At 43.3% G+C, this 24842-nt stretch overlaps 1 protein-coding gene across 1 annotated transcript in view; it reads right to left on the bottom strand.

Annotated features, from left to right (window-relative positions):
* LOC115264191 (chaoptin) overlaps positions 1–24842 on the bottom strand; it is a 75341-nt gene that overhangs the window by 31506 nt on the left and 18993 nt on the right. Inside the window, exon 2 of the mRNA XM_029867651.2 lies at positions 9248–9396. Within this exon, the coding sequence (XP_029723511.2) occupies positions 9248–9360 (113 nt within the window). The 5' untranslated portion in view covers positions 9361–9396. The remainder of the gene's footprint in view (positions 1–9247; positions 9397–24842) is intronic.

Genomic DNA, 24842 nt, shown 5'->3' with positions numbered 1-24842 from the left:
ACACAGAAATTTACCTAAATCAAGATTCGAACTCGAGAGCCGTCGAATGCCAGCCGCATGTCTTCCTATTTGCGCCATTCTAGAGACAATTAGTTGAAGCACTAAAATCTAAACATTAAACTTCCCGTGGTTTAATATTATCCACACTTGGACTCCAATTCTGCAGTAGTGAATTAGCACAACGTTATTGTTAACAGCTGAACAACACATTAATTCAGCTGCTGTTCAGTAAAAACACGTGTTTTTCATTCTTTGTTCTGTGTCGATGTATGATAAAAGGAAAGCGCTTATATGACATGTGAAAAACACATTATACAGATACATGTGCTAATTTGTACATAAACTGAATAAGAAGCAGAAAAAAGTCTTGTTAAGCTATTTTGTAATGGAATTACTGCAAGTTGAATAGAAAACTTATTAAACTCTTGAAAGGTGTTTTAAATTATCATTGTCAATACCGATATCAAAGGTTGAACATTGGCTACTTTTTCAATTGAAAGCAACAATTCAGCATGTATGCTTGTTTGTGGATTGCGATTATTTGTTGGGAAAATCATCGGCCTCATTGAAGTGCGGTACGGTAGGCATTTGTGCACGCCGGGAAAAGTCATGGATGGAGTGGTTTATGACGGTCATAAATAAAAACAGGGATGGGTGTTCTGCAATGAAAATACGCTATCGTTGAATTTGCGTCCTATTAGTCGAACATTAGCACAAAAGGTACATGAATGTTCTTAGTATCCAATCTAGGAATTTTTCCGTAACTATGCTAACGCTAACGAAGTCGAACATCAGCAAAGGCCTAAAGCAGGCCTTTTAGAGACTTCGTAAGTCGACGATGGAAGTCGTGCAGGACCATGTTAATGTCATGGCAACAGCGGCAGCAACAGAGCTAGTGAAGCTGAAGGTAGCGAAGTCTACCCAGACGGAGGCCTTCGTTTTCGCGAGTAGACCAGAAGCTATCGGACAGGTAGTTATCCCGAAAATGGAGGGCAGTGATGCCAGCAAGTCAGACCACGACCAGGCGTCCCGGAAAGCTGGTCCAGGCCCCCTTGAACGCTAGTGGACAGGTTAAAAAAAAAGTGGAAAAAGAAAGAGGGACAGGAGTACAGGGACACCAAGTCAAGGAAAGGTAGGAGGGCAGAAGCCAAGCGTACCCTCGTCATCGAAACGGACGTGTCTAGGTACTCTGATGTCTTGAAGATAACGAGGAGCAATGCCAAGCTCTTCGATCTTGGAGTCCATGTACGCAGTATTTTACATACCACAGGCGAAATGATCCTCGAACTCAAGTGCAATAAAAATCGTTCAAAATATTTAGCGGAAAGGAGGTGAGGGTTCTTGCCGATAGGTCAAAAACCTAAACGAGATGACGAGCACGGATGAGCTCGTTACGGCACTGCGCAGGTATTGCGTCAAGCACAGGAGGCCACCGCAGCCGTTTAGCAGATATCCTTGGTTCTAATGGGCATACACGAGGCATCGGAGGCTTCCTTCCAGTGTCTTGAATCGTGACATAAGTCGTGGGACTGTAAAAGCTCTGACAAGAGCAAACTATGTAGACAATGTGGAGGTGACGGCCATAGGGTGCAATGCTGCACAAACGCTCGCAAGTGCTTGATTTTTTGCAGGAAGTGTGTGAACAGCAAGCATCCGTTGAGAGGTTCAAGGTACCCGGCCTTCAGCTCACAAAACAGTGCAGGTAAAAGAAGCTAACCTTAACCACTGTGACGCAGCCCAGCTACTGCTGTGTCAAGCAATCGTTGAGTAGGGGACGGATATAGCCAACATGTCCAATGCATACCGAGTATCCGCCTTAAACGGTCATTGAGTCGTGGGTTGGTAAAAGGTGGCAATACTTATGTACAATGGGAAAATACCCAGTCCAGTGGTTGGTGCCTACATGCTACAAGGGATTCGTGATTGCTAAAAGGGTCTTCTTCTATAGTTATTTGCCTCCACGGTGGTCAATCGAGAAGTTCACGCAAATGATTGACTGTGTGACGACCGAATTGACAGGGCGATGGCTGGAAGTAGAGTAGGTGACTTCAATGCCTAGGCTGTGGAATGGGGAAGCCGTTCATGAACCATCGGGGTCAGTTTCTGCTAGAGGCTATCCTTTAACCGGATTGGAGCGAAGTCGATCTTCTTCTTCTTCTTTATGGCTCTACGTCTCCACTGGGACTTGGTCTGCCTCGCTTCGACTTAATGTTCGTTGAGTTAAATTTGAGCACATCTACAGTTATTGATTGAAGGGCTTCCTTTGTATCCCATTGCGTGAACTTGTATATTGTGAGGCAAGTACAATGATACACTATGCCCAGGGAGTCGAAAAAATTTCCCCGACCGGAAATCGAACTCGCCGTCTCCGGATTGGCGATCAAGGCTATGGATTAGACTACCATTAGACCATTAGATCATTAGACCATTAGACTAACCATTAGACTAACGGGAGACCCCGGCGAAATCGATCATCAACGTTACTTTTTGTAGTCCTGGCCTAACAAGTAGTGCGAACAGGAGCGTAGACGATGGCTGCACTCACATCGATCACCTAGCGATTTGCTACACTATCGACTACAACCCTTCGTAGGACCATAGGGATTGGGGCTGATGATGAGGGGAGGATCACCGATAACGGGATTGAAAAATCCCATAGTGTAGGTAAGGCCCCAGGTCTGAACGGAGCTATTGCAGAGCCTCTCAGCATGCTCAGATCTGCTATGCAGAAATCCCTGGACACTTCCTCGCCCCAGAGGTTTGGAAGATGCTCGAAAGGATCATCCTCAACAAACTATTAAGACACACCGAGGGTATAAATAGGCTCTGAAGTAATGGTACGCGATATTCCAAAAAACATTGTAAAAAAACGCGTAATTAAGAAAAGCGTAAAATAGTCACGGTAGATGTGAAAAAATATTACAGATTTCAAGGGAGTCTAGGATGCTTCGGGGGGCTTTTAGGGGCGTTTCGAGGAGATACCGGACGCTTCAGAGAGGTTTCAGAGGAGTTTTAGGGGGTTCCACGGAGTTTCAGAGCGTTCCAAGATGTTTCAGGGAAGCCCGATTCAAGGGCATTGCAAGCGGTTACAAGGCGTTTCAGGGAGGGTTCTGAAAGGCTCATAGAAAGGTTTCAGGGGCTTCTGGAGCTCCATAGTATTTCAGGGAGATTTGAAGGCGTTTCGATGCGTTTCAGGGCATTTCAAGGGGTTACATGACTTTTCAGGGGTTTCAGGGGGTTCAGAATGTATCAGTAGGGCATTTAGGGGCGTTTCAGAGCGTTTCAAGGGATTACAGGATGTTTCAGGGAGGTTTCAGATGCGTTTCAGAGGATTTTAGAAGGCTTCAAGAGGTTTAAGGATGATTCAGGTGAGCTTTTACGTGGTTCCAGAGGCGGTTCGAAGTGGTCCCTTTAAGATTCCAGGAGGTTTCAGTGGTTTTAGAATGTTTCAGTTCTGCTTTTAGTGGTATTTCAAGGCGAAACCTACTGAAAATCGTCAAGAACTCCCTGATAACCCGTCGGTCCTCCTGTAACCTGAACTCTCTAAAATAAAAACTCTCATTTTTGAGTAGCGCCCATGCCGCACAGGGACTGTGTTGGAAACACACATTTTTTTTAAATTGCTCGTACGCTCACATTTTTGCAAAATATCAATATTTTTCGGTATTTGAAGGTGGTTTATAAACCCAGTGAGGTTGCCATGTCGAAACTATTGCAAAATACATGCTCATGTGAGCGTACGAGCAATTTTAAAAAAATGTGTGTTTCCAACAAAGTCATGTGCGGCATGGATGTTTACTAAAAATGTGCAGGCCGAACACATTTTTGAGCGTAGCCGTTTTTGCGTGAAGCCCTCAGAGAACCCCCCCAAATCCTCTGTACATTCCTGAAATGCCTCCGAAATCCCTCCAAAATCCCCTCGAATTTGTGACCGCTAAGCTTCCCAAGCGAACAACGCATTCGATAGTGGCAGCTAAGCGGCCATTGCCGAGACACTCCTGCATCTCGGGATACCCGGGTACTTCAAGATTTTCGGAAGCTATAACCAGAATCGAGTACAAGTTTACTATGCAAAGGTGGGTCGAACACTCAGGAGCTCAACAAGTTTCCATTACGGATCCGGTGTTATAATATGTCATGTATAAAGTTACGTTAAGTAAAAGTTCCCGGTGGAAGTGGCAATCGTAGGATTCGCTGAAGACATTACGCTTGAGGTCTACGGCGAATCAATCGAAGAAGTGGCATTGGCTGCCGCTCACTCGATCGCTGTGTTGGAGGAATGGATCAGCTTCAGGAAACTGGAATTGGCTCACCACAAAAGTGAGGTAGTGGTTGTGAACAATCAAAAGTCGGAGCAGCATAGGGTGATGAGTGTAATCACTTCGAGGTGCACCGTCCAACACTTGGGGGTCACCAAGAGCCTCCACAGCTATAGCGGCGCTGTCCCAGATGATGTCCAATAGCTCTGCAGTGCATGCCTGTCCATCCAGTCTAAGGTATGGTGGCTCGCCTTGAGGTACGGCGTTATGCATTGACAGCTACTGCGGTAAACTTGAAAGTACCTATAGGCTAATGTACCCTAACTCGCAACACAAGAAGCATACCCAGGACTGCAAGGTTGGCCTCCATGGACCAAATGGCAGCGCGCTTGGGACAGTTTCATCAAAGAAAGTTAGACTCACAGATTGATTCCGAGGGGCCATGGGGAATTAACATTCCACCTGACTGCTGGTTTAGAGGAAACGGCGGAACTCGGTTTGTTCGGGTACCCGCGTTTTCGCACAATACGTGACCGAATGCTTGCCACTAGCGGGAAGGAAACGACTCCGAACAAGCTTGTCCCGAGGATGTGTTGGGATGAGTTTAGCCTGAATACCGTTTCATCAGCTATCACCCAAATTGTCTCGGAGCTATAGAGGAAGTGACGTGTGGAGTCGGGGACTTCTTCAGACTATGTAGAAGAGGTGGTCTAAGGTTTTGGAGTCGGCAACGTAGGTCATTCCGGTACCCTGCGGTTAAAATCGACCCTTTAAGTGATACAGTGGCCGCAAGGAGAACATCCTGTAAGCGATTCTATCGTGATGTCGATCTATTGGGTTCGATTCGAGCCCGCAATTGGCGAGGGGATCCCGATAAGGGCCGGGGCAGGTACTAGCTGATAGGGCCTGCGCCTTCAACAGGTCAAAGGTGCACGCAGTAGCAATACTTGATGCTTGCAGAACAGTTGAGCTCGGGCGAGGTGGTTGAACCTGTCCGCCTTCCGAGGACACAGGGAGTGGTAAGAACTATTCGGGAAGCTAGCTAAGTATCAGCATGCTACCTTGGTGGACTCTGCAAATCAAGTCATCGATGTTCTTTGCTGCAAAGGCTACGCAGCTAACCTTGAGGGTGTGGTGTGCACTAGGCCCTCTCTGAAGTAATGCCCTCTTGGTGGTTCCAGAGAGAAGAGACGTTGAGTTTGGCGACAATGGAAATGATAGATTTTTTATTTTTTTATTTTCATCTGTATTAACGAGATTTTTAGCCCTGGGCTAGTTCATCTCGGGACCCACGGTTTACTTCTCTTCCGAAGGAAGAACTCACATTTTGCAAGTTTGTTGAGAGTGGGATTCGATCCCAGATCCTCGGTGTTATAGTCAAGTGTTCTAACCATCACACCAGGTCCGCTCCTAAATGATAGATTAGTCGACGAACCATATTCTGAATTTTAAACTCAGACGTGAAATTTGTGCTGAGCCGGGGTCCGTGGCAAGTTTTCGTCAGTTGTTCTTGCCCCCGAGAGCGGCTGACATCTGACCCTCTTCTGAGCATATGCTCTAACAGACCCGGAAACTTGGATATCGGCTAAAAACGGCAACTCATAATGGACCCCCAATCGGACTGGAAAAGGAACAAGAGTCCCACATCAACATCCTCGTGCTCATCATTCTACCATGGACAGGGTAGAACAGTGACAGCAGCGCAAAAGCAACCAGTTCGATGTAGTAGAATTAGAATAGAATACATTTAGGCGCTGTACAAAGTACAGCTTCCAATTTAAATCGCTCACGCAGTCCTCTAGTGGACAAATGAGCTGTAATTTAGGTTAAGTAAAAAAAAATGCTGTTAAATCCATTTGAGGAAGTTCACCTACATTATTTCAAAAAACGTCGTAAAAAACCGCGTAATTTCTAAAAAATGTCGTAAAAAATCGCGTAAAATGTCAAGTCACGGTAGATGTGAAAAGGTTGCGGGGGTTTCAGAGGGTCTTCCAGGGGCATTTCAGATGCGTTTTAAGAGGTTATATGGTATTTTAGGGGTGTTTTAGGGAAGACGATTCAGGAGTGTTACATGGGGTGTTCGAGGAAGTTTTAAGGAAATTTCGGGGGCATTTCAGGAGGTTTCAGAAGATTTTCGGTGAGTTTCAGAGACGTTACAGAGGCGTTACATAGGCATTTTTAGGGGTTTCGAAGGGCTTTAAGTACGTTACATGTCGTTCAAGGAGGTTTTAAGGGGCTTCCGAAAGCACTTCAAGAAGCTTCACATGATTTTCGGCCGATCTCAAAAACCGAACATACGGTCTGAGGGTTTTTGTTAATTAGGTGTATCATGAAGCTTCAGAAGCGTTTTCGGGGGGTTCAGCTTCAGGGGATTCCGACCGATTTTCAGCGAGTTTAAAATGCACTATAGAGCGCTTCAAGGGCGTTTTTGGGGGATTCCGGAGGATCTTTTCAGGTGTGTTACCCTCTGGAACCCACAATAACCATCTGAAACTCCTGCAGCTTCTTAAAATGCCTCCGAAATCCCCCAAAAATCCTCTCGAACCGCATGTAACGCATTCAAAAACCCAGGCCGATGATCTGCCATCGAATTCCACTCCCGATAAACTCACAAAATGTGAATTCTTCCTTCGAAAGAAATGTAAAGGACGATTCACGAGATAAACTAGTCCCGGATTGGAATTCTCGATAATAAAGATAAAATTGTTTTGGAGCTACAAAGCAGTTGTCGCATTTGGAGTGGCTAGCTCAGGCGCTGATCAAGAGGTGGTCCAAGGGTTCGTTGTTGGCTACCAGTACTCTGCGGAAGAACTCAATCCATCTATCAAACAAGTGGTTGCTGTGAGAACATCCTGGTAGGGGAAGGTGGGATAATATGCACCCCCTAAGTAAACGTGGCTCTATCACTAAGATTAAGATGATTTTATGGGTGTCTTGCGTATTGAAAATTAGTTAACGTTTTGGGTGCTGACAAACTGTTGGGGGAAAAACGCACCTTGAGATGGGGCAATACGTTTTTTTATTATTGTGTATTTTAACTTGTGCTAATTCTACACTTGGGGCAATACGACCTCTGGCATTTTGCGCATTAAATTCTAATGAAATACCAGGCGGCTCCATCTAACTATTTACGGCAGCAAATGGAAGAGGAGGCGGATGGTAGTTAATAGGTTGATTCCATATAATTTCAATTAGACATTCTTTCCAAATATGGAAAATCATCGTTTTCCACGCTTTTCATTCGAATATTCCCGTCAATCTTGGGCTTTTTCGGCTCAATTTGACGTCTAGTTTGCTTGCATCTGACGAAACTAAAGTGACATAGCGTGAGGGCGTTTTGCCCCGAGGGTGCGTATTACCCCAGGTTACCCTAGCATCGTCCTGTAGTGACGTCAGTCAACTCAATTAGATCCAAGCCCGTGGATGGAAAATGGTATCCAGAGCTAGGTCCGGTGAAGGCGGAATACCCATATTGGTAAGTCCTAGATGATGCCCAGCCAACACACGATCGCATATGATGTTGAAAAGGATGCTAAAGTGGAGGCGATATGCGTACTCTTTACACGCGGTTAAATGGAAGCATGTACGCATATACTTTATCTACTTTATCATCCCATTCTACATCATATACGACTTCGTGTTAGCTGGGTAGGGTCTTACTTGCAGGAAGGTCGAATTGCAGTGCACGCGATATCAGTAGGGCCCATATAGCCGAGGCGGTAAACGCACGGGTATTCAGCATGACCATGCTGAGGGTAACGGGTTCGATTCCCGGTCGGTCCAGGATCTTTTCGTAAAGGAAATTTCCTTGACTTCCTTGGGCATAGAGTATCTTCGTTCCTGCCACACGATATACACATGCAAAATGGTCATTGGCAGAGGAAGCTCTCAGTTAAAAACTGTGGAAGTGCTCATTGAACACTAAGCTGAGAAGCAGGCTTTGTCCCAGTGAGGACGTTACGCCAAGAATAGGAGAGGAGAGGAGGAGCGATATCAGTTCTTGATATTTGCTGTGCAGTGCAGCTATTCTCGAGGGTGCGATGTGCACTAGCGCTTCTCCGAAGCAATATCTTCTGGGTGGTCTCAGTGAGACGTAGAGCTTGGCAGCCTCTACAACGGTTTATGGATCCGGGATGTAGCCCTGCCTCGTTCGTTGACTGTTGGAGGTGATCCCTAATCACACATTACCTGAGCCTCCAGTTCAGGTGTCTGGTGAGCAGCTTCCAAACCACAGGAGGACATATTTTAGGAAAGCTGACCAAACAATCCTCTAAATCTGTTTACCACGTTGAACGCCAAATGTAAAAATAAAGTTGACAAACATTCGCTTAAAAACAACAAGGTGAACTGACCCACGCTTCATTGTCATCATGTGCCAATTATTGACACTTTCCACCAACGAAGTGAAGTTCAACCGTAGAGAATGCACCAATATTGAGCGAGCGTAGTATGGAAATAACAACATAAAAAAACTATACCGGTGCGGTTGACCATCCTACATTGTTTCAATGGTTCGGCCGTTAAATGCCTTAATTTGGCGTAGCTCTAAACTGCATTGGGGGTGCGCTGCCTCAGGGTTTAGTTTGCTCTCACTTCATCGAAGCCGTCGTCGCGGCCAAAATGTGTACCATTCAAATTTCAAGGGCACATCGCCGTCCGAAAAAGAAACTGGCGCGGTAATTGGTGTGTAACTACCTCACTAAGAAATGACTAAGCTTGGGCATTTTGCAAACGTGCGATGGTTAGCACACACACTAAAAACTTTCTAACAATTTTTTATGCACAAATTGTAATGATCTATTACAATCCACATTATATCCCTAAATCTTCTGTGTATGAACTTGATAAGTTTCTGTGACTAATTGTATAAACCTCACATAGTTTTTAGTTCAGTGTATAAGTAGTAAGTTGCCATCTCACGAATGAGGAAGATGATTGAAATGGAATGAAAAATAATAGGCATTTCAATAAAATCGGAATGTACTCACCGGCAGGGTAGTTTGATGGCGGCATCCAACTCCGGACATGGTCGCCAAGCGTGCACGTAGGTGCCTATGGCAGCGGCCGTGGCCAGGAACAGTAGTAACCATCTTGTGGGCATTGCAGTGGTAGTGATGACCAAGCAGACGCGATGCACCTAGTTTTTTTTTTCGGAGAAAACGAACGATTAGATGTCAGTCAGTCAGTCAGTTGGGCCGATTCCGCCATCGATCGGTCCATCCGAAACGAAGGGAACCGTCCGTGGTCCGTGCCAGCAGTGCGCAGTGGACGTACAGGCTACAAAGTGAGAGTCATCGATCATCGACCAATGGTGCGATCAATGGTGCGCGACTAATTAGAGTAATCCACCGAAAAACTATAAAACTATCTCCCGAGCGTTTTCGGTACGAGTACGTGAGCGCGCGCGCGAGGATTGTTCCCTGCCTGCCTCGACGAATACGGTGGAAAAGGAGCACTCAAATTGTGATGGAAAATGAAATTTCAAAGCCAATTTGAAAACCCCTTGGTTTAGAGTAGCCCTACACATAGGCCGCGGCGGCAGCGCGCAATGACGAAGAGGTTCGCCCGATAATTTCCGATAGCGATTTTCCACCGCGTAAATGTCCGACGCCACGCCGTATATTTACTGTTGTTATTGTTTCTTCCCTATGTGTACCTCCAACACTCTCACGAGAGAGCGTGTAAAAGATGTTTTGAAGCAGGAATCTTTTTTTTTGGTTTTCCGCTCCGTTTGCACTTCCCATAATTACACACCAATTGGCAAAATCACAACGTGCTGGTACTTATAGTGACTCAATTTTGTATTTGGACAAGGTTTTGTTTTTCATATCACAATAGTATATATTTTCATTATGAAAATTGCAGTGCAAAAAAATCTTAAATATAATTTTCTAAGAATCTCTTCTAAATCTTGTAAAAAACCAGAATATTGCCCAAAAATTCAAAAAAAAAATGTATAGACGTGCTAAAATATCAAAATCGCGTCGCAGGACTATCATTTTTTTTAAATCATATTTTAAATGTTATCTCTAAAAATTTTAAATTTTATAAACAAGTGCACCGTTTAGATATTTTTTCTTAAAAGTGCACCGCGAGACAAAAGGTATGAAAAACCCTGCCTTATCGAATTATATTTATCTAAGATTTAGAAAGAACACTCAATCAAATTTTCGAAAAAAAAATCTTTGAAATATGCACTATGAAACACCTAGTAATTTACGGAGTAATCTCTATGTCCTTATGAATCGACAAAGTGATTCATGGCAAAATTGTTGAATAATTCCAAATTTCTGATATTATGATGGAATGTTTGAAGAATTTCTAACTAAGAACTGAACAGGGCTTTGTTAACAGAAATTTTACAATTCACGCAGATATTTAGGGATATATTTAAAAAAAAATGGATCAATTTTCGAAGTAACATTCAGTGGGCAACTTGGTAAATTCCGGCGAAACTCTTGGACCATTTCCTGAATACGCAAACGTTGAGAATTCATCTATCCCTGCTCAATAATCTTGGGAACTTAGCGGGTTCTAGGATGGATTTTAATCACTTCGCCCTCTTTTATGGTAGGTGCTCCACAGCATGAAGAAGCTGGCCCTTTGCAAGCTGTGAGGACGACAGGATCTACTCCTAAGTGGAACTCTCATTTGGTCTAGTTTTGGAAACAATATAGAAACAGACATTTTTCGGTTGAATCGAAAACTTCCTTGTCGGCTCTAAAGTCTGTGTCTAAAGGGTTACAAGAAAGCTCTCCAGTATGATCAACCACCTAGAACAACTCTTGTGCAGATGATTCCAGTTTGAACAATGCCGTACAAAATGCCTGCGGATAGACCAATTGTTTTTGTATAGCTATGAATCTCCAGCTTCTACTTAGCGAATTGTAGTCAAGCCCGTGCACAAGGTAGGGGTTATGGCGGTTGAATGCCTTCTATTGCCGATGTTCCATACACTCCAGCCTTGACCAAAATAAGGATAAATTCCTACCATGCCGCCTCTCTGCGCTTGGGCATGATTTGAATGAATACCCATTTGTAGTTTCACTATTGAGCATTTCCCCAAAACCCTGGTATGAAATTACTCTACAATCGATCCCGGGAGCCCCGGTAAATCCAGAGGGATTACACATGATATTCCGGGGGCTTCTGAGATTTCAGGGAGTGTCAAAGATTCCAGGAGGCTTTAGGAGGGATTTGCGGGGCTTTTCAACGCTTTTCAGGGCAGCTCTACCCGGCTGGGTAGATGGGAAAAACAATATTGTTACAGGTTGTGTTACTTTGTTGCATTGACTTTTGTAACAAAGCTTGTTATAAAACAAGTACCGTCAAACGGGGTTACTTGCAACAGCGGTGTAACTTGCAACATGATGACATACACTAAATGTGAAGTATTTTCTAATAATAATGAAAACTAGTATGCCCTTCTATCTCGGTTATAGAGATTATGCATATCAAAGATCGATTTAGTGGAAAAATAAGTTTTGTTTCTTTGTTTATTGTTTAGCTACACTGTTAAAACGGTTTGCTCATTTTATGTCATAAAAACATGTATGAAAATTGTGTTTCACCTCTCCCCTATGGTAAATGCGATAAGTCTGATGACCTTAGTTGCAGTTAGGGTACCTAATAGTAAGCTTAGCTAAACGATAAAAGTTTAATAAACTTATCGATTAAGTAATGTAAAAAATCATTATTATATTCGTCACCCACTATGGGGTAACTTGCAACAGTTAAATTTGACAAAAACCTTCTATTATTTATCTTCATTTCACGATATTTTTTACAGAAATAACCGAAACGGATCATTTCTTGATTACGTAACGAGTTCATTTTCAAATGACAACTACATTTTTTTGAACGTGATTTTCAAACATTGTTAGGAAATATCATATTAATGAGTTTTATTCATGTTACATCTTTTTAAAAGTTTAATTTAGTTCATGGGCGCTTTAAAACTATCACCAACATTAATTCTGAACCTAGATGGACTAAATTATTTCAGCTGAGTACCCAAATTAATGACTTTGATATTACAAAGTTCAATAGATGTGTTTCAATCATGTTATTTTAGCTGAAATTGTCACACCACTTCAAACTGAATACTACTTAAAGATGACTCACTCTACCTTTTCAGGAAATGACAATTATCATAGTTGACATTTTGTTACGAGTACTATGTCATGAAATCCATATATATATTCTATATTTGAGGGACATGAGACCTGTTGTTAAACGATATACTCTCACTTGCAATTACTATCAACCCTTTCATGAAAAATTATATGTCAATTGGTTAGTGTACATCTTAACAATGCATTTTTCATGCAATACATCAAAAATTTACTATACGACTGAACACTAGAATGTTCGTGCTGTTTAATGATAGCTAACTTAACTTCACAAGTTTCCACAGATGGGGACACAAATTTTGTAATATATTTTCAGAACAAATTTGTTACACGTTGTGTTAAAGCTCTTGGCTCGAGTGACAAAAATAACAAAGATTACCAATCTTTTCGGCGACAACACACAAAATCTAATAAATTCAAAAAAATATTTTGATACAACAAATTTAACAAAGATTGCAATAAGGTACACCGGGGCAAGATAAAACAGTGGGTTAACATGATGTTTTCTAATGATGATAAACAGTTTGATCGCCATAACACATAGGTTTTGATTCAAAAAATCTTTTAGCGAAGGGTAAATGTCCAAATTGCATTGTTATCTATTTCAAAAGCTCGTGTTTCATTTTGTCCCACCCATTTCAACTTGCCCCGGGGTACCTTGTAGTTATTTAACTTTTTTTTGCAATGACAAAAAAAAAACATTCATTGAATTGCAAAAAATATGTTACGAAATTATGTTAGAGGGAATTATATAACAATGTAGTTATACATCTGGTTGAATAAATGAAACAAATTTTGTTACATTTTTTTCCAAATTTTGATGTTAACAGGGATATTTAAGGCTTCAGGGTTCATGTGGCGTATCAAGGCGTAATTCTGGGGGAATTAGAGAAGATGTAAAGAGCGCTTCAGAAGACTCCAGATTGCTCAGGAGGTTCAGATTTCCAGAAGCTTCTGTATTTTAAAAGGGTTTCAAGAACTCCTACGGGTTTTACGAGAGGTTTCGAGGGGTTTCAAGGGTTTTCAGGGGTTTTGGGGGTTCAGAAACGTTTAAATAGGTTTCAAAGGGCTTTAAGGAGTTTCGTGGAGTCTTTTGGTGTTCCAAGGGATTTCAAAGGGATTCCAGGGAGCTTCTGGGGTTTGAGAGAGTTTCTAGTAGTTTCAGAGGATTTCAAAGTTTCCAGGGGGTTCTAAGAGAGGTTTCAGGAGACATCAGGGCAGTATAGGAGGTTCCAAAGAGTTTTAGGAAATTTTCAAAGGCATTTCAATTTTTTTTATCAATGTGTATTTTAACTTAAATGCTAATTCTACACTAAAGGCTTTTCAAAGGGTTTCAGGGAGTTTCAGGGGGATTACATTGGCGTTTCATGGGATTTCAAAAGGTCGCAGGGGCAGTGGTCCAGGACGTTTAGGGTCACTGCAGGAGGTTTCAGGGTCGTTTTAAGGGGTTTTCAGCAGCATTTAGGGAGCTTATGAGAAATTTCAGGGCGTTTTAGTGGATATTAAGAAGTTTCAGACGTTTTTAGAAGCATTGCAGAAGTTTCAGGGGACCTAAGGGAACTCGAGGGACTTTCAAAGGAGTTTCATGGGGATTCAATAAGATTTTCAGAAGCATTTTAGAATTATGCTGCAGTTTTCACGGGGTTTCAGTGGGTCTCAGGGTGTTTCAGAAAGATTTTTTGATGCTTTTCATGAGGTGGCAGAGGCATTTTTCGGTGTCTTATGGGAATTCATGGAATTTTCAAGTCTTTTTGAGGGGTCTCAGATAGTTTCAGGGGGTCGCGGCCCAAGAGCTCTGATCCCTTCATTAACGCCACTTAAACCATTGCGTTGAAACGCCCTTGAATGAGATTTAAAACTTCTAAAACAAATATGAATCCCTTTGAGCACCTTATTTTTTATTTTTTTGCCAAGACATTTTTAAATTGTGACTTAGGGCTGTCTGTAAACCAAGTGGATAGAAAAATCGTTGTTATTGGCCCGCTTAGAATTAAACTTCTTGTAAAAATGTGATATAAATTTCCAAAAGTTTCTACTGAGATTCTCAGGGAATTCTTCTAGATTTTTTTTCGGGGTTTTGTTTAAGATTCCTTCGGAATTTGCCTCTGGGATTTTTCCAGCAATTTCTGCTGAGATTTCCCAACAGGTTCCATTTGGGGTTCTTCCAAGAATTTTCCAAAATTCCTCCAGGAAGTACTCCAGAGATTCTCTCAGAGTTTTTCCAGAGTCTCATTCTAGATTTCTTCTCAATGCCTTCTGAGATTCCTTCAGGAGTTCTTCTTCTTCTTCTTCTTCTTCTTCTTCTTCTTCTTCTTCTTCTTCTTCTTCTTCTTCTTCTTCTTCTTCTTCTTCTTCTTCTTCTTCTTCTTTATGACTCGACGTTCGCATCGGAACTTGGCCTGTCTCTCTTAAACTTAGTATTCTTGGAGCATTTCCACAGTTATTAATTGAAGGGCTTTCTTTGCCTGCCATTGAATGGATTTGTACATTGTGTGGCAAGTACAATGATACACTATGCCCAGGGAGTCGAGAAAATTTTCCCGACCGAAACGGGAATCGAACCCGCCGTCTTCGGATTGGTGATCCATAGCCTTAACCACTAGGCTAACTGGAGACCAGGAGTTCATGAATTCCTCTAAAATTTTCTTCCGAATTTACTATAGGATTTCGTTCCAAGATTCCGCCGGGACTTCCTTCCAGCAAAACCAGGAATTCATTTCGTGGCATCCAGAAATATATTTGTGGATTTTTTAGGAGTTCCTTCTGTAATTCCTTGGGGTGGTACATCTGAGATTCTCCAGAAGTTTCCTCTGGGATTTTTCCAGAAGTTTCTTCTGAGGTAACTAAAAGTGTTCCATATGATATTCAGTAAGTCGGCTCCAGAGGCACGTTCTCCTCCATTTGGGAAATTTGTGTCATCCATATGATATTACTCCAGGAGCTCCTTCCAGTTTTCCTTCTGATATTTCTTCTGTGACTTCAAGGGATTCCATCTGGACCATTTCCAGTTGTACCGGAAATTCGTTCTGAGATTCTCCTAATAGTTTTTCTTTAGGAATGTTTTCAGACATTCCTTAACTGCGACATCCAGAACGAATTATAAGAGCAAACCCAGAAGAATCTCCGAGGGAAATTCCTTGCAAAGCAGCTGAAGAAATCGTTTGATGAACATTTCAAGAAACTGTTGTAGGAATTTTATAAAGAACTCTTAGAGTAATTCCGTAAATAATTCCATGTAAACCCCATGGCAGGATTCCTTGAAGATTTTTTCTAAAAATTTAACGAAAAACCAGAATTCCAGAAAGAACTTCTGCAGGAGTCCGGAAAAGAGATTCTTGAATAAATTTCGGATTCAGTTCTGAGAAAGAAAGAAGTAGTTCCTGGAAGAATCCTGGAACCCGGAAGAAGTTCTTGATTGAAATATGGAAGGACTTCTCGGAGAAATCCGGGAAGGTGTTCTCAATGGAATACCGGAGGAAATTGTTGGAGGTATCCAGGGAAGAGTTCATGGCGAAATCCTGTAAGAATCACTGAATAGTTGCCAGAGCAATTCCAGAAGGAGTTCCCGCCACGATCCCTAAAGCAATCTCGGAAAGAACTTCCGGAACAAGAATAGCAGAAGGAGTTCTCGGAGAAAGCCCAAAAGGAGTATCCAAAGGAATTCCGATTGAAATTTCTAGAGGAATCCAGGAAAAAGTTCATCAAAATATCCTGGATAGCTGAAAGAATACATATCTGAAGAAGTTCCCAGAGGAATCCCGGAAAAGGTTCATGGAGGTACCTCAAATCCCTAAGAAATCTCTGGGAAAATCCATGGAATACTTCCTGCAGGAACTTCGGCAAGAGGTCCAGGAGAGGAGTCGTAGAATGAACCTGTTTAGGAATCTCAGAACAAATTTCAGGAAGAATCCTACAGGGAAGTACTGGAAGAATCCAAAATAAATCCTAGGTACAAGCTCATAAAAACTACCTAGGAATCCCAGAAGAAATGTTGGAGGAGTACTAATAGAAATTTGTGGAGGAACCACGAAAAAATTTCTGAGGAATCCCAGATGGAATATCTGTGAAATGCTTTTGATTTTGTATGGGATTTTGACGTTCCTTGGGCTTGTTGTTTACAAAATTTCTGTGAAAGTGAAATAGAAGGACAGAATTTCATGCAGTGCCCAACGGTTGATTTTAAACTTCAGATTTATTCTTAAAAATACGCCAAGTTTTTCTATTCAGATAAATTTTTATAAAAATGAACAAAATTAGACATTCTTAAGTATTTTTGCTTGAGGCAAGTCGCCACCAACTAGGAAATAAAATCTGTAACAGATCTGATACAAAAGCAAAGTCACGTTTTTTAATGTATTTTTTGTTATTCTTAAAGTTTACGTGGGCATTCAAAAATTTAGGCCTCATGGATTTCTTTATTGATTTATTCAGGGATTTATTTAAGGTTTCTTTACAGCGATTGCTTACTTCCTAGATATTTTCACAGTTTTTCCCTAGATTCTTCCTGAATTTTCCGCAGTGATTCCTTTGGGGATTTCTCCTGGGCTTCTTTCAGGAATTCCTTCAGAAATTCCAGAACTTTTCAATTGCTTTTCCCAGATTTCTTCATTCAATCCTCCAAGGATTCCTTTAGAGATTTCCCCCAGCATTCTCCCCGATATTCCTTTCAACTTTCATTTCGAAAACTTCCCACAATTCCATCAGGAAATCCTTCCGACATTCTTTAAAGGAACCCTTTCGGGAATCCTTCTGGTTTCGATCATGGATATCAGGATAATAATATTCATTCTGAAATTTCATTAGAAATTCTTTATTAATTCCTTCCGGGGTTTCTCATGTGATTTTTTCCAAGATTTGTATACGAGTTTTTGCCAAGATTGCATCTTGGATTCGTGTAGGGTACTTCCTAAATTTTCTTTCAGGATTCCTTTCCAAATCAACATTTTTAAATCAAATAGACTAGAAAAGGTTATAAGAGCCATCATAAAATCAAAATGAAAACTATTAGGTTTTATAACGGTTCTCAAAGCCTCTTCAAGACTAATTGGTCATCAAAATGTTGATTAGGTTAAGGGATTCCACCTAGGATTTTTTCATTATTTCCTAGATTTCATCATTGATTTTTCACAGGTTTCCTTTACGTTCGTCGTATTCTTCACACGAAATTCCTTAAGAGACCTCTACCGGGATCCCTTGCGGCATTCTTTCTGCTGTTTCTACCACGATTTAATTAGTGTTTCCATTAGGCATGTTTCCGGAGATTTTTTCAAAGATTCCTTCAGAGATTTCACCCGATTATCAATCTGGGAGTTCTTTAGAGATTCTTTTGATTATTTTTCCAGGATTTCTTCAGCAATTCCTACACCAATGCATCGTGAATCTTTTCTAGATTTCTTCTGGGATTCGTTCCTAGGTTATTACAGTAATCCCTATACGATTCTTTCATGGATTGCTTCCGGAATTTCATTCAGGGATTTTGCCGGAATTCGTCCAAAATTCTTCCAGGAACTCCTCCAGGGATTCCTTCCGAGAATTTTCCCAGGTCCTTTTAGTTTTGTCGGGATGCCTCTCGGGACTAAAAAACAAGCTCTTTTCTTTATTAGGCAGAAATTTGAGCTTGAACTTGAGCTTGATTGACCGCCCGTGGATGCTATTCCAGCATCGCCAGACCAGCTTACCTCATACAATGAACCAATGAGATCTCTGCCGGGGACTAGAGACATTTTCAGTGTTTGAGCGTTGGTGAGCTGCTATTCTTAGGCGACAATGGCGCCTGCAACGCCAGGTTGCAGGTCAATGTTGGAAAGAGCAAAGAAGTGATGGTTACCACCACTTTTCGTAACGTAGCCACGAAGGGGGAGCATTAGGGTTTAGTTTCCGGCTTTTCAACCATTTCTGGCTCTAGCAATGACTATGAACATATTTCATGTATACATGAGTAGTATATGTAGAGAGGAGGGAAAAAGTATATAGAAATAAAAAGATACAAAGTAAGGGATAGGGACGGGCCAGAGATTGAACCCAGGATCTTCTTCATACGAATCAGAAGCGGTAGCCTTTAGAGCACCAAGCAAGTCTGATTTATTCACATTTTAATTTTCTTACTCAGTGTTATAAATATTTACTATTTTCACGAGAAAACACACCGCCTGTACGCATATAAAATTGAGCCCCTGTAAGCACATACGCAAACTGATCTCGCTGATCAGATCCTATCGTGTATACGCAAACGCAGTGTGAGAAAAACGCCAAAACCCTACGATTAAGCCCTGTCCGTGGATTGACGTTGTCTGATGGGAATTTGTTTTCTCACTGACTGCGCAGCAATGTGCATTCCACGCGTCTCCTCCGTTCGTTTTCTGTCCGGCATCGGAATTCCATTCAAGAATCAATCGAGGCCTACTTAGCGCGTTGAGGGTTCCGACCAACACGGGGTCGGGCTACAATTACGAAATCACTTGTCCCCTCGTTGCCGTATTTGGTGGACACATCGTTTGTCCATCCATCCACCATCCACCATGATCATGATCACCTGACTCAGCTCAAAACTCTCGGGTTTTGTTTGATTATCGAATTTTTAAGCTCATCGGCCTCGAGTCGACCCCCTTCAGCATCAGCTTCGTTCGTTTACGTTGATTTGCTAAACGTAGGCATACACAGAAATTCATAAAACCGTGCGAGAAGCTGTTTCACAATTTCACACGTTACTCCCCTTCTTCTTGGTTGCATCTTCGGTTGTTGGACCGGTTGGACAAAAAATGTCCTCTACAAGTGCGCGTCCATCAATCAATTTATATGGTCATCCGCTATTCCAAGTTGAATAAAGCTGATTGTATCAGTGTGGTGTGGTATACGATACCCCACAATCAAAGATTTCACAAGACTTCGGGTTCGCTTCTTAGAGAGTATGGATGCAGGCAGCATCAGACAACAACAACGATCCTATGTGTGTGAATCATCTTCTATCCAAGTAGGTAGCTGAACGAAGCCACGCGGCAGGCCACGCCACCACATCGCGCGCATCCCTTCGGTCGCCCAAGTTAACTGCCTTGGCCCTCGCTCTGAGGTCTCCGAGATCAATGGAACATCTTAGCAGCATAGCAGTGACCATCTCCAACGAAGGGTGTGTGCTGCGGTTGATGCTGCGACTGGAAGTCCTATGGTTGCATAACAGCCTATCAGAGATATGAGGACCGGACCGGTTAGTACTGGTCACCGTCGCGGACCACGGTACTGTTGTTATCAGATAGGGCCGCGACTTTCCCTTGTGCGTTGTGAAATAGGCTATTACAACTGGGTAAACATCGGTATATTATGACGACGACGATGACGCTTATCGGTAATATATTAAAACTTGTGAATGGGATCTGCACGCACTGCAGTAGCCGGCCGCGTTGAGTAGGGCAGGAATGTGACAAGCGACGGATCATCACATCATCGGATGGGTGTAAGGGATTATGTAACGATCTGTTTAGTTTTAGTTTCCGGTTGTTTTTTTTTGTGAACTTGTTAATCAAATACATACATAGTTGTGAAGACATGATAATAATCAGGTCGACTACATATCAATCTTTCAAGAAATTGTTGGAGTAATCATGCACGGTGTCCGGTCATTTGTCCCAATGCCGTTTGGCCGAATTACGATCAACAGAATTCAGAGGTGTGGACCCAAGTAACCAAGTTGCCTTAGCCTAAAATGCATTTGCACAAATACGGTTTAAATAAAGCAAGCATTACTTTGTATGTATAATTGAAGTTGAATCAAAATGGACGAGGGCCTCCATAAAGCCAAATTGAAGTTTGAATTTTGGGGCCCTTTCCCACTTTAATCCAACTTCAGTTGTACATACAGAGTAATCCTTGCATTATTTACATTTTACACATACACCGTATTTGTGCATATGCATTACATCAGAACCTCTTCATAACCTCTTTAAGAGCATCTTCCGGCTGAATGAATCACAAGTTTTGCAAACCATATTAAGAGTAACAACAAAACTATTTTGACTTGAAAAAATTTCCACCCTCGGTGGTTATGCTTTCCACTCTGATCAAACCCAAAGCCCAGGAAAGCTTCTTCCAAAAATCGAGAAAATTGCCTTAAGTATGTAAAGAACAGCCTCATAGCTTCAAGAATGCCATAAAACCTTTCATCTATGGTCGTTATAGAATTAGTCATTGTGAGTTTTGGCTATTGTAATAAAACCATGATAAAATTCAACCAAGATCAATCAGTAATCAGTAATGGATTTGTTACTTGGGTTAAGCTTTCCTTTTTGTATAGACGAAAGTCTACGAAGCGGGAGGGAGATCTGAAATGGCCTAAAATAAGTCTACGTAGTTTATGGACAGCGCTTAATTAGGTAACCAGCTACCATTCTCCCACATGTCCAGTTGTCACAAGGCCATAGCCATATAGCCCACAAGAGCCCATATAGCCACGGCTGTAAGGGCGTAGGTATTCAGCATGTGTTGCGGTCTGTTACGGGCCCGGAACTTCGGACGCTCTGTATAGCTGAAGAATGCTTAAAGCTATTTTCATTTAGTGTTGTGAAGAGTCGTATTAATGTCTATTTTACTTACAATTCTAGTCAGGGTTTTAAAATGTCACCTAAATGTCATGGAAAAAATGTCATGACATTTTCTAGTTCCACCATTTCCAGTGCAAATTTCCGTCTGTGAACGCAAACCTTCAATAATGCTGATACCCAGTCAACCAGCATTCGTATAAGATGAGGGGCTGTTCATTAATTACGTAAAGGAGGACTCTCTCCTCGTACCCACTAAACCATTCCTATGGTCGCCAACTTCCCGAGTGGTCCTCGCCACTCCCTTTGTCCTCGGAAGGCGGGCCAGGTCAACCCCGCCCGCGCCCAACTGCTTTGCAGACATCAAGAACTGATACCCACGTGCAACCCGATCTGACCTGCTGAAGGCAAGGGTATCACTACCCTTCAGGCCCTATCAGCTGCACCAGAAGGTTGCTGACAGCAGGGTCTCCACCTGCCCCGACCCTTGCCGTGGCAAGCATACGGTCACGCATTGTGCGAAAACGCGGGCACACGAACAAAACGTGTTCCGCCGTTTCCTCTAAACCATTGCACACTGGGCATTCGGGAGAATCCGCATGCCCGAAACGGTGTAGATACTGTCGGAAGCAACCATGACCTGCGAGGAGCTGTGTCAGGTGAAATGTAACTTCCCCATGGCGCCTATTAATCCAACTATCTACCCTCGGTACCAACCTATGGGTCCACCTTCCTTTGGTGGAACTGTCCCACGCGTGCTGCCATTTGACCATAGAGGCCATCCTGACAGTCCTGCGTATGCCTCTTGTGCCGCGCATCTCGAAGCACTCCATGTCCTCACTGATAAGAATGGTGATAGGCACCATACCAGTAATGACGCAGAGAGCGTCGTGTGACACGGTCAGGTATCAGTAGGTCGGCTCCAGAGGCACGTTCTCCTCCATTTGGGAAATTTGTGCCATTTGTACCGTGTGACACGGTACGGTACGCGCTCGCAACCCGCAGGCACATAAGCCTGTAAGTATTTTCCAGCTTCCGTCGGTAGCATTTAGTACTTAGCGCGGTGCCCCACGCCGGGCCGCCATACGTAAGTATAGACGTAGCAACACTAGCCAGAAGCTTGCGCTTACTGGCGTACACCGCAGAGCTATTGGACATCATCCGGGACAGTGTCGCAATCGCTGTGGAGGCTCTTTTACAGACATAATCGACGTGGCTACCGAAGGTAAGCTTATCGTCGATCATCACGCCCAAGTGTTTGACGGAGCGCTTCGACAGGATAGTACACTCTCCTACACTGATCTCCGTCTGCTGCTCCGATTCAGGTTATTAACAACCGTCACCTCTGTCTTGTGGTGAGCCAGCTCCAGTTTCCTGGACCGCATCCACGCCTCCACAACCTTAATCGAGTGGTTGGTAGTCAACTTTACCTCCTCAATCGTTTCACCGTAGACTTCGAGCGTAATGTCGTCGGCAAATCCGACAATCACCACTCCCACTGGGTACTCTAGCCTCAATACCTCGTCGTACATGACATTCCATAACACCGGACCCAGGATGGAACAATGCGGGACTCCTGAGGTTATGTGAAAGCACTTCCGACCCACCTCCGTGTCGTAGACTAGTACACGATTCTGAAAGTAACTTCCGAGAATCTTGTACAGGTACTCCGGTATCCCCAGACGCAAGAGCGCATCGGCAATATCAGACCAGCTGGCGCTATTAAATGCATTCCTTACATCCAGAGTCACTACCGCGCAAAAGCGAATTCCCCGAATTCCGGAAGCCGTACTGGTTGCTCGAAAGACCATTTTCGCCCTCGGTGAACCTCAACATTCTATTGAGGATGATCTTTTCGAGCACCTTCCCCGCCGTGTCAATCAAGGATATTGGTCTATATGCCATTTGGACTTGCCGTTCAAGATCTGTGCAGCCACCTGCAATCAATAGAAATGGAGGCGCACCTGTTGAATCCTACTCTTCTTCAGGAACTGGTAGATAAGCTGCCTACCTACTCGAAACTAGATTGGGCCCTGCATCAGCGTCAACTGCCAACCGTAGACCTGAGCCAGTTCAGTAGCTACATGTCAACAGTTTTCTTTGCTGCTCCAAAAGTTTCTGTTGGATCGGAACCAGTGAGAAGCTTTTCAAACCAAAGGGGGAGGAGAAGGTTTTCTGAATGTTCATTCTACTGAAGAAGTGGACAACAGCGACCGAGAAGATCGAAAAAGAAGCAACGCAGGGCAGACAAGGACTCCATACACCCCTAAGCCGTGTCCGGTTTGCAAGAAAGAACCCCACAAGGGGAAGGATTGCCGCAGTTTCCTGAAGACAACTATCGACAACCGCTGGAAGTTAGTTCATCATAAGCTCTTGCATCCGGGAAAACCAGAATCATCGCCGAGCACCAAGGATCAACTCAAGGTTACCGGTACTGTAGGTGTTCACCGTCATCAGTCTCATCCCACACCTTTCCGGAAAATTCCGGTCACCGTCCATTCGCACGCTGGCGTTCCTCGACGACAACCCCCCCCCCCCCCCCCCCCCCCCCCTACACGTTGATAGAGCAGGATCTTGCGGATGAAGTTGGCATTACTGGCGAGCTGGTGCCTACAACGGACAAGCGGAATAACAAGGACGGAGGCGAACTCTCGACTGCTGCAGATTGAGGTATCAGGAGTCGACAGCAACCGGAAGCACATCTTGGAGTATGTTCGAACAGTGGAGAAACTCGATCTATCTCCGGAACCGTTGCGGTATCTAGAGCTAGCGGATAGGCACGAATATCTGCGGGGTCTTCCGGTGGCATGCTAGGATAGTACAGTGCCGCGCATTTTAATTAGCGTAGACAATGCCAACTTACTGGTAACGCTCAAGGAAAGGGAAGAAGTTTGAGCCAGTTGCCACCCAAACTAGGCATGGTTGGACGATCTACGGCTGCGTGGAAGGATTTGGCGAGCCATCCCATCGGCTTCTATACAGCGCCCGATCAGCTGACGAAGATCTTCACGAAACGGTCAAGGAGTTCTTCTCGTTCGAATGTTTCGGCGTCACAGTTGCAAAGAGATTCGAAACAGAAGACGACCGACGGGCTCGTGCGGTTATGGAGAAAAGTACCATCCACATGCCATCTGGAAGATTCCAAACTAGTCTCCTGTGGAGGAATGACTACGTCAAGTTTCCGGACCGACGGGCTACGGCAGAACAGCGTCTCAAATGTTTGGAACGGTGACTTGGTAGGAACCCCGAGCTGTATAACAACGTGAAGCAGCAAATCAGGGAATACCAACGTGAAGGATATGCACACAAGTTAACCGAAGAGGAGGCAAACAACAGTGATCGTCGAAGGGTGTGGCATTTGCCTTTAGGTGTTGTAACAAACCCGAACAAACCCGGCAAAGTACGGGTAGTTTGAGATGCCGCGGCTGAAATTGAAGGAATCTCGTTCAACTCTATGTAGATGAAGGATCCAAACTGGACTGCATCGCTCACAACAGTGCTATTTCATTTCCGGCAACGACAAATCGCCATAGTCGGTGACATCAGGAAAACGTTTCACCAGATTCAAATTCGTCCACAAGATCATGAAACATGCAAGGAATACGTCTTGGACGTGGCAACCTTCAGGTTGACTTTCTCGCCTTTGTCGGCATAATGATGATGATGATGATGATGATGATGGTTTCCATTCATTGTAGCACGGTACTAAGCCCGATAGCAGTGGGCTGTCCATCCAATGTGATTTGATCAAGCAAAACATTATAATTATACAACCAAGATCATGCAATTATATATAGTGCAAGCACTTCACATTGGAGGATGCCCCAATGAATGTGAAAAAGAAGAAGCTGTCATTCTCCACATAAAAGTTATAATAAGAAGTTGGCATCTCCACTCTTCCCAACCATTATGTTTCGACTGAC

Source organism: Aedes albopictus, chromosome 1 (genome assembly GCF_035046485.1).
Source record: "Aedes albopictus strain Foshan chromosome 1, AalbF5, whole genome shotgun sequence".
In the NCBI taxonomy this organism is placed as follows: Eukaryota; Metazoa; Arthropoda; class Insecta; order Diptera; family Culicidae; genus Aedes; species Aedes albopictus.
The sequence above is the reverse complement of the archived record's forward strand: the minus strand, read 5'-3'. Positions and strand labels throughout refer to the sequence as shown.